The sequence below is a fragment of the Nylanderia fulva genome, unplaced genomic scaffold, assembly GCF_048542155.1.
Source record: "Nylanderia fulva isolate GAGA-0341 unplaced genomic scaffold, ASM4854215v1 Scaffold5, whole genome shotgun sequence".
In the NCBI taxonomy this organism is placed as follows: Eukaryota; Metazoa; Arthropoda; class Insecta; order Hymenoptera; family Formicidae; genus Nylanderia; species Nylanderia fulva.
This window is the reverse complement of record NW_028190587.1, coordinates 3,323,005-3,334,277: the sequence shown is the minus strand read 5'-3', so window position 1 is coordinate 3,334,277 and position 11,273 is coordinate 3,323,005. Positions and strand designations below refer to the sequence as shown.

The following is an 11,273-nucleotide window of genomic DNA, read 5'->3' as shown; positions in this document are numbered from 1 at the left end:
CACACCGCTTTGTCCTTGCGTAATTACGTTCTACAGGAGCTTAACGCCCGACAATTACTCGGCGGTCGTCGTTAATTTCCCTCGAAATAAAAGGCGACGACCAGCCACGGTAGTGACGCTACAATACCGAGTGGGAGACGAGCGACGATACCAATCTTACGATTTCCGCGAGAAGCACAAAGACCGATCCCCTTCTCTCCAGGGTTGCAGCGTCCTTCGGAACAAGAGAGGTTTGTTCTACGTTCTCGTGGTCTGTCGACACGACTATACTTCCGCGGCTGATTATTTTCCGGGCGTCCAAGTCGTGTCGAAGTTAGCGAGAATTACCTGCTTTTATCGTAAAACAAGTTCATCCACTCTTAAGCCAAATCTAATCTACCCGTACAGTCCGGAAAGTCGTGTGTATCGGACCGCAACTTCGCAAAATTGCTACAAAGTATGCCAGCAAGGGCGGATTTCCGTTCTCTCGCGCTCTTTGTTACTAAACAGTCGTTCGTTCGTTCATTTATTTTGTGATAGTTGTTGGCGCTCGCTCTCATTTGCTACAAAGTTCTTAGCCAAAGAATGGAAATCGATTATAAAGGCTTTCAATGCAAAATTGCGATTGCAATCTATTTGTAAAGAATATTTTTTTTGTGAAGAAATAAAATATTTATTTCTCTCTTGCGACTTTTATCTAATACTTAGTTAACGATATGGAAATATCAAAAGTGCCACTAAATGTCAAAATATTATTCCTTATTTAATTTTATACAAATAGGCTTTATAATGATTTTAAAGAATTCAATTTTAAATTAGGCAAATTAGACTTGTGAGTGTTTCCATTTAATAATTGCATTTAATAGTTTCAATTACGTCGTGCGCAGATATACTTACAGAAATATTAATCGATTAATTTACAAAGCGTATAGCCTTTTATTCGTGGTGTCGTCATCGCTTCCCGTTTATATCTCCCAAATATAGTGTTCATCGTGCACGGGAGCTCAGCGTCAAATTTTAACAAGCACGTTTCACATGGGCTATGCGTATACGTACACCATGAGCAGTTATATATATGGCGCATGTGAAAGAAAGAAGAGAGGACGCGAATGTGCCATAAGAGCAGCTTCACGTAGACGAAGCAGTCGTAGTGCGCACCCCGGTAGTAACCCACCTTTATGATCAACGTTCTTGGAAAGTGCATTTTCCTCTTTTCTCCGTTGTAGGGCAGTAAACGCGACAGAAATCATTTTGAAGACCTATGAAATTAAAAATAGTTTTTATAGTCATAATTTTAATGACACAGTCGTCGATGTAGATTGGCTCGTGCTTAATAATAAGCTGTCACATCTCTTAATGATCTTGTTCCATTTTGAGAGAAACACGTGTTTGCTTATTATAATTATTATACGTTAACATTTCTTTGTTGTTATTGTTATCTGATTTCTGCGGAATATTTTGCTACTTATTAAGCTACTCGATAGAGATTTTTTATTTTTATTTAATTAATTCATTCGATTCTTGGGACAAAGAAATCATGCTAGATTTAGTTATTCTCGAAGTCATCAGACCTATCATTTCATTTACTGTTACGGTTGTAGCATATCGCGAAAGTGTGACGTCTCATCCCGTAGCCGGTTTACGGCGCGGCTGTCTCCAGAAATAAAACGTACGAGAATAGCACGTGGTTTCCAGAAATCGCCGCGTCGTTCGTTCGCCGGCCGTCTTCGCGAATCCACGAGAAATCACGACGGAGTTATTTCGACGACCGTAAAACGACCGGTCGGGAAACGAGCGTTGCGCAAATTCCGGAAGAATCGGCGAAGGACATGCGAAATACATACGTAATCACAAATATAACGCACATATATTCCAACTGTACATACGCCATACCGCACGCGAGGAATAAGTTTTTTTATAGATATTGCTCTCAGTATCTTGTCACAAGATTGAGCTGTGTATACTTCACTGAAAATTAAAAATATCCGAATTACGTTTTTCATTCAAAGTCAACCATGAATAATGATCGATTAAATATTCAAGGTATGTTGGCCATTGTTAACATAATTGATTGTGATGAAATAAATTGGCAGTACGCGACGTGAAGTTGCACCTTACGTGGTTTTATTTCGTCATATAAATTCGGTAGCATCTTATAACAATATAAATATATTATATACTATTATTATTATAAATGCTACTCGATTATAAATTTATATTAAAATTGCCTGATTGTTTTACAAAATTTATTGAAGTCATTATTTTGGCCACCTACATTGTTGATTGTGAAATTATATTTTCTTATGCTATATATGTAATTATCATTTATTTTAATGTAATTAATTATTCATTATTGAAATTTTTGCAAAATTTTGACGTTACTAGTTAAATAATAATCAGTAATTTTCTCTCTTGTTTCCAGATATAAAATCTCGTCGCAGATACTTAATTGTTTCGTTTTTTTTCATTTTACTTGCGCGGCACGTGTTATTTAAAATATAATTATATCAACATCTTAATTGATATATAATTTACTGCACGAAAGGGTTCATAACAACATAAGACTTCATTTGAAGTTATATACGCAATATTATTTAAATAATTGGAGACAAATCTGGTTTACATTAATATCACTCGTTAAACCAGGTGTCAACCTTAACCCAATTCTTATGCGATTATGTTAAGTCAGCGATATTATTCAATGATGTTTATGATCTGTCGATAATCGTTTTGCAATAAAGTTTTGCGATCATAATTCTTATACGTTGCTGAGATTATAAATAAAGCTAATTACATTATCCACTTGAGGAAGATAATAATAGCAATTGATTTTGTATTGTAACTTATTTGTTTCATATTCTCTTATTATACGTGGAATTTAAGCATTTTAATTGTTTGTTTTAATTGTTCGCTCAGCTTTCTCTTAATTATAATTAAGTCGCTCAATGCAAACAGATTTTTGGACTTCAACAACGATGTATGTATCTTTGCTCGAGAAACCTGGTTTTTTCATATGGGAGTCAACATGGCTGCGATCTTAAATGACCGCGGTCATCGGGAGTTATCCACGTTCTTGCGAAATCGTTACAGCTGATCACGTGTCCGCCCCTCATCGTGTTGCTGGTCGACTGGTCGTGTATAGCGATCGCAGTTTCACCGTGTCGTGCGTTCGGTTCAGTATTATCAGGCACCATCATCGCGACGCATCTCTTACTATACCGGTCCCCGGATTGGCACGCCGCTATAGGTGCGTGCGTACGTGCGTATATATGTATGCATTCACGCGCCAGGTGCATCACCAGGCGATTGTCAGTCGAATCACGGACGTGCACGATACTCGCGACAGTCTCGTCGCTCAGTCGTCGCTCGAGAGGTGCACCTAGCATGGAGAAATGTCGAGGGACACTGGAAAAGGTATGCGTGTACGGTAGATTTATTGCGTGAACTTTTGTGTCAATAGTCAGCTCCATCTCGAGCGCGTTTGATATTTTGACGTCGTTCGTTTCTGCGAGCGGCAAACCGGTTCCGCGCTTCGACTTGCCTCGATCGCTTCAAATTTTGATCTTCGTTTATAGGTTTTTTTATCGGTTTTTCATACCGATGGTTGCAACTCGCCGTTTTTTTCATGTGCAGTTTGTTAGAGTTTATTACTTAAGTGACTCGTAAATATTATTAAGTAAAATAGTAAAACAGTTATGTGTCTGCACTTTTAATAACTGATAGAACTTACTGTAGAAACTACCAAGTGCTATAATTTGCTGTGACTTATTCTGTGCTAAACTATAAAATTATTTTATTTTTTTTTAATTGTTAACATTATTTCATTATTGTAAATTTTGGTTTCTAAAATTAAAAAAAAAATATTTTTATTATACTATTTACTATTCTTTGACTATTTAAAAGTTAAACACTAAAACATAAACGTATGTATTAGAGAGATTTCGTGTAAATATTATGCACGCAAATGTATGCAAATTTTTATGATAAATATCAATATTATTTAACCGTAAATAAATTGCGTCATGGGAAAGGAAAGTGGCCGACGTTTTTAGTGAAATGTTCCTTTAAAAGAGACGCATACATTTGACGTAACGCAAGATGTGGGAATTCGGCTCACGTTACCTCTTACGAGAGTACTGTAGTAGAAAGTGTTTCTTCGCACTTTAATAGTGAAGGTAATATACTGGTTTTCAAGGACTTGCCGATAAGATAAATGTTACATATGTGAAAGCGATCAATAATTAGTATTAGCAGTAGTACTTTAATAGCTGCGACTTGCGAAAACACGCTTTTATATATTCATCAGGAAATGCTATCATAAAAAAATCTTTTACAATTCTGTCTAAATGATGTCATTCAATTTATTAACACATTATAATGGCAGATGTGTATAACGCATATATTTTGTCATTACAAGCGTAAAACGATCGTTGAGGAAATCTTTGGTTTTTTATTTTTTTAGTTAAGTCAGTGTGACGCAAATTAAATAAATTATAATATGTATAATATGGTAAGTTTATAATATAATATAAAATACCTATACTTTTTTTTATTTTTTATATTTTACATTTTGAAAAATGTTTTCATGACATCGAATGATCTCTGCACCTTTAGATATAAAAATACTCGCATTAAATTGACTTATTGGCCTTCGTGGATGAAAGTAGTCTCAAGTTTCAAGGCGTTTGCTAGTTGTGTATGCACCTTGTGTAACAGTGCAACTATACATATACAGTTGTATTTATATGATATTGAATGTTGTGTTCGCGTAATAAATTTACTAGTTAATCATATCCGGCTGTAACAAGGAAATCATAAATCGATCATAATTGTTAAATTGCTCATAAGATTTTGTAATAATCATAAATCATGTTCAGTGCAATATGCAATAATGATGAAAAATATTTTTTGAGCGAACAATAACTTATAAAATTCGTGACACAGTACTATGTTAATAACGCATGTCGTAAATTAAAGCTAATCTTGCAATTTACATATAACGTGCACATGGTTATTTTTCGAACCTAATAATCTGTGCTTTACATTTCGTCGCGTGAGATTTACAACAGATAATGATCTGTAATGTGTAAAAATATTCTTAAAGCGGTTCATATCAACGACCTAGAGAAAAATATACTATCAGATAATATTGATCTGTGACGCGCGCGTTCACGTAAGTTGATTATTAGCATAAATCAACGTAATCCAGGCTTTTAGCTAAATATCAGGAATGCATCGCGAAAACTATGTCGTAATTGTTAATATCTGCAATTATTATGCGATTCAACTTTATCATGCAGACATGCATTTACAAGATTGAAATTTTTCTTAAACTTATTCATATGCTACATAAATTATATCATAGTGTTTTTTGTTAAACTTAATATTAATCTAATTTTATCATATTATCAAATCATTAATTATTAAAATTAATTATTAAATTATTAGTCATTAGAGTTACGAGAAAGATAATTATATATACAATAAAATTAAATAATGATAATAAATTACTAAGTAAATTAGAAATGATGGGTCAAAAAAAATACTTTTATTATACTTTAATTATATATATACATTATTAGAAATAAAAATATAAGTGAATAAATTAGAATTTAGAAAACGTAAAATATGAATTAGAGCAATATTGATTAAAAAATAACCTGATTTAATTTTTTTAGATAACTTAGAAATTCTTATAAAGATTCTTGTGTGTGTTAAGATAGTTTTAAATACATTTATTAAAAAGTTTATAATAAGAGCACTCAATGTAATTTAAATATAGGCTGTGTCTTTATAACAGTAAAAAATTATAGTTGCATAACTTGTATATGTATAAGTCTATAATGTGTTACATTTTATTTATACTTTTATATATCGTCTAATTACGATACATTTTTTCTTCGGTCAGGAATACTCGAAATTAAAAAAAAAAAATTTTAAAAATATTGCTCTAATCAAAGATATGTGCAATTTAATTACAGATTTTTCGACAAGCCCGGAGACCGAGCAGTTATTATCTACTGACACGTGCAGAGATGCATGTGTAAGATTTCAGCGATGGTCGACGGACAAGTCGTATCTTCAAGGTGACGCTTCGTCATCAAGATCAACGCCTCAGGACAAATCTGTACAGAATGGGGAAACCTCGAACAATCCGGGTGCCGTGATAACGTTATCCGTAAACAATGGGGATAATGACGATCCGCCGCCTTATACGGCGATTCCGCCGCCTTACAGCGCGATTACGCTACCAAATCACACCGGCTGGCCGTATGGACTCTTTTCGTTCGGCAACACGCATTCCACGGACGAAACGAATTCTAGGATGCAAATACCATTAACACCTTTCGAAGCATCTCTAACACCGGCTACAGATTTCCATTCCCAGGGGACTAATGGTCAGCACGCGTTGATGCCGTTAACGTCTGAACGATTCTTCAAGTTGGGTTGCCGTAGAAGTTTTTTAGAATCGACATCTTATGCAGACAACAGAATTGCGGAGAAAACTAATGATAAAAAATCACGAAGTGAGTATCAATCATTAAAATTTGTAATTGTTTTATACTGCGTATTTTTTAACTGTAAAATTTACTATAAACAAATTTATCTATGTATATAATACATTCTGAAATTACTAAGGCATACACAGACATATATATAATTAATATATGTATGCTCTTTGTATAATGAAAGTTTTTGTCACATCTCTGGAATTAAAATTTAATTTTAATTGAAAAGAATTTATACATCAAGAAAAAATAAAAGAAAACATTTCTTGCTTAAAACGAAAATTATCAGTAAATGGCTTGTAAAAAATATAAAAAGCTTGTTTTTTTTAAGAAAAAAAAATTGTTTAGCATTTCTTTGCAACACGTGGTTTGGATAAAGTATTATTATTAGCATTTATAAAGTATTAAGATCAGAATTTATCTCTTAGTTTAATAAACACAAAGATGTCAAAAGCCAATGATTTCAGATTGCAGACAGAAGATCAAATTTAAAAGTCGATTTCAAAATTAATGACAATTTATCGTCTACTAAAAATATTTGCAAATAAAAAAAGAGTCTAAAAGAAATAATTTTTAACAGGATACGGCGCTATTTTTGCGGCAGCGGCGGTTATCATCTTTCTTATGGTTCTATCCTTGATGGTTCGTTTAGTTATGGAAAGGAGTTGGTGGCGAAAATAACTAATTAATTAAATCAGCGATTATTTATAAAATATTCCTCGATAAATTGCATAATCCAAAAAGAGATTATTTATCGACGAATCTGTGATTAAATTTTAGCGTAGTTTTATTTAACACGAAATAGATTTTTGTATTATTATACACTAGCTATTTCGAACTAATTTGCACACATTTTGCATACTCCCATTTATATTATTTGTAAATGACAGAGTTTTAAAGATTTATCAATTTTAATTAATACGTTACTTGTGTTTTCAATAAACTGAACATGTGGCATATATAATGTATGCGCGTCTATAATAAAATAATGATTTGATAATTGTTTTTGATTTATCTTATCTTATGTGTAAGCAATGCCATTTATTTATGCATCAAATGTCAGATTTTATATACTTTTATTACATAACTTGTACATTACATCTCTATTAAAAAAGCATGTGACTAAGGTTATCATAATTAATTTATCAATGTTATCATAATTGACACAATGTTACGCAGATATTAGTTAATGCCTTTCATTATCTCAAACGATAATAAAGTTCAAAAAAATGTATGAGGATATAACTATAATAATAAAATCCAGACTCTCTGATTGCGACTCTAGACTCTTATCCTATTTAGATTGTTTATTACGTAAATTTGCGTTACGACATTATTATTGTAAATAATAAAAAAATGCATTTTAATAGTAATAAATAAGAAAGATATGCAGTAATATGTATTCTTTCAGAGTAACAATATATCTATTTTAAAACAAAGAATATTTACCGAATGTGCTATAATATATATGTATATGTTATTATTAATAATGTAAAATATTATTTTTTATATATATATTTTTACTCTGTGACTTGTATATATATTGCATTATTAAATATATCATTAAACGTGAAGAGGGAGTTTTAATAGGAGTTTTAATGATAATGTTTGACTTTGTTAGGGGATACGCTTTAATTATGTTGTAATATGGGCTTCTCATTTCTCCCGTCAAAATGCTATTATAATTCTAATTATGTTTAACAATTTTGTCAAACCATTGTCATTCTGATAGCATCAGTTTTGAATCCATATTCGAAATAATGTCCCTGAGATCAATTAACAAACAATGCATCACGTGGGAAATTAAGTGGTAAAGTAATGCACACTTTGTGTAATAAGACTAAATTTTTTATTTCCACAGAAAATTATATCCATAAGCATACGTATGTTATTCGTATGTGTAAATCACATAGAATACATACAGAACACGCACACAAATAATTAATTATAATTTTACAAATTTTTCCGAAAATTGGTTTTTATTCACATAATTTTATATACAGTATATACTTATAATTTAATTTAAAAGCTTAATTATCGGACAATAAACAATCAACATTTTCTTCAAATAAAATTTGAAGGATATTGCAGGAAATTATGCGCGCGTAATATGTATATTTATCAATTTACCGGTCTTTATTTATGTAATTTATAAATCTCTAACTAATTGAAATGTCATCGGATGTTATACAAAGTTCATAATTATTTGTCAAGACGGTTATCTGTTTAATGTAGAAACTTCGACGCTTATTGGTCCGATGGGACGCCGATGACGAAGTAGTGAAAGACCAGGAAGGAGTAGACAACGTCGTGGTAGAAGAGAAGGTAACTGAGCAATAAAGTTAAGAAAGGGAAGGGTAAATGGAGGTGCTCATCGTATACTGATTAAAAATACAAACTGGTATCTCTCGAGAATAGGTGATCAGAAAAGTCTGGATATCCCAGGAGATGTGAAAGTTTGTAACTGAAAGTAAATTCTCAAGATGAAGATGGATAAAGCAACTAAGAGCACTAAGTAGACTTTTAGTATAACTAACTTCTAAACGATAGATATTTTTAAAATATCTAAATATCGGTTCAATTACATAATTTTTATAATATATTTTACATTTAAAAAATAAGAGACGTTGCAATATTATTGAACGTATGTTTTGCCCAAAACCTTCATTAATTCGAGCATTTGCAATTCAAATTTAGGTTCTTCTTCTGACCAGCACTTAAATATGCAAATGATCCTGCACGCATCTTCGTGTACGGTTAAGACGAAAAATTATACGTGCATATAATTTTTATAATGCTTTGAAGTACGGGTTTCTTGTTGAAAATATATGATAATAAAAGGGCCTCATAAAACAAAAGAGCGAGGTCGATTTTCCTCGGCCAGTGGTTTGCGCAAAAGCCGAAGAGGATCAAAGATGATAGAAGTTTAATGCAGGACGAGAAGCCTCAAGGACGAAAAGGCTATATAAAGCCAGACAAGTTAGCGGCCAGAGCAGCGAGGAAAACGAAGGGTCGGAGAGGGTTGATGAAAAATACAAAAATCCTCTCCCTTGAAAGGATAAAGGGAATGGCGGCGGGTTCGTGCCAGGAAAACGACACGATGCCAGGACACTCGAGGCAGGCCCGCGAACGAGGGTAAGGTGTTTGTCAACGGTTGCCGGTAGTTAATTACTTTACATGAAAGGAACTTCCAGCCGTTTCGCCACTCGAGGCAACCTCGGTCTCCGCGTGCCATCAATTCCTCCTCCTTCTCCCTTCGCATCTCCTTCATAGATCTGAGCGTCGTCCCTCGCGTCCCTCGCGTCTTCCTGTGTCACCTGTAAGAGTTTACGAGTATCTAATCCGGCAGACGGGTCGTACTTGCTCTGTAAACGATGCTTCTCCGCTACTTTCCCAACGACCTCGATAAAGGGATTCTGATTGCGCGCGAAAATCTGCATCCAGAAGCGTAATATGTTACGTTTCTTTTAATCTAGATTTCAACAATTTAAATAACAGACACGGTGCAATTTTTATTTTACAACTTTTGAGATTTACGATGAGAATCTAGTTTTACTTGTTAAGTTTTAATAATCAATTTGCGTTTATTATGTATTCGACTATTGAACATCACACACGTCTTTTTTTTAATGCGTTATATAAAAATTAATTAAATTAGCATATGTTAATTAAATTTAAAAAAAAAAACACACGATACTTTATTCAAATATCATCAAGTAGTTTTTTTTACACGATTTGAGTCTTTTCGTAAAAAATATGCCGAACCAATCATCTTAATTTATACTTATTTTATAGAAGTAAGGTGTGAAAAATTAATATACATGTTTTCGAGAGATACAAATTGAAAAATTTTTTATTCCGAAGAAGAATAAAAAAGCAAAATTAAAGATAAAAAGTAAGAAAAAAAGAAAAGAGTCGCATCTTTTATGTGCAGGTGTACCTATGTACAAGAAGAAAAAACAACTTGCCTCATAAACTATATTTAGCTTTAGCAATCATTTGCAGGATATCGTCTCTTTAAGATTTCATCTTCTTGAATTTATATACCCTAACCACTGTTGGATTACATGCTCAGATTCAAGGACGCGAACATACATATTATAAATATATGAATTAATAATTATAAATATCTTTTTTTTATTTCACATAATATACTTTCAATTTCACGTGTTACTATCAATAAACTGTTATTGAATATTATGCAATACACTGTATGCACGGTAACCGAAGTCGCGATTTCGCAGTTTACAAAAGATTTTTCGCACGATGGCGGCGATATCCGGCAGGTCTGAACCGTATACAGTTATACACAATGTGTGTGCATGCGTGTATATTTCGAGCGAGGAGTTTTCGCGATGTTTCTTACTCGTTCTCGCAACAACGCAGTAACAGAAATAGTAGCGCAGCGTGTGTGGGCGCGATACATCATTCATATATACCCGAATCTCATATCGGTTTCTGATCCTCCGGCTATGATGGCTTTTGAAGGGCCACTTCCCTTCCGCGTCTCACCCCTGGACTCTCAGCCGCTCTGTTTATTGTTACGTCGCATTTATGCATGAACCCTCGCGATTCTATTGTCAGGAACACATGACGGACTACATCGGGCGCCGGAGAGAACGCTTCGTGCTTTCTGAGCGGAAGTCGGTAGCGGCGTGAATGGAGATGGGGTTTATTGGGCCAAAGTGAGAGAGAGAGAGAGAGAGGGAAAAGAGCGGAAATCGATGGCATGGCTCTATTTTGCCAAGAGCGTGTGACCTTTCTACCGTGTGCGGTTCTCGAAAG

At 33.5% G+C, this 11,273-nt stretch overlaps 1 protein-coding gene across 1 annotated transcript; it reads left to right on the top strand.

The window, feature by feature from the left end:
• Positions 1-3,113: 3,113 nt before the first annotated feature.
• On the top strand, positions 3,114-7,488 carry LOC114941664 (uncharacterized). The gene is made up of 3 exons (XM_029316719.2): positions 3,114-3,393; positions 5,961-6,506; positions 7,069-7,488. Exons 1-3 carry the CDS (start codon positions 3,372-3,374, stop codon positions 7,167-7,169), a joined length of 669 nt encoding a protein of 222 aa, XP_029172552.2. The 5' UTR covers positions 3,114-3,371; the 3' UTR covers positions 7,170-7,488.
• The last annotated feature ends 3,785 nt before the right edge of the window (positions 7,489-11,273 follow it).

Bases quoted from the DNA above. Each gene is read 5' to 3' on its own strand.
- LOC114941664 (XM_029316719.2), top strand. From the start codon at position 3,372: ATGTCGAGGGACACTGGAAAAG. The intron at 3,394-5,960 runs GTATGCGTGTAC...ATTTAATTACAG, and splicing joins GTCGAGGGACACTGGAAAAG to ATTTTTCGACAAGCCCGGAG. The intron at 6,507-7,068 runs GTGAGTATCAAT...AATTTTTAACAG, and splicing joins TAATGATAAAAAATCACGAA to GATACGGCGCTATTTTTGCG.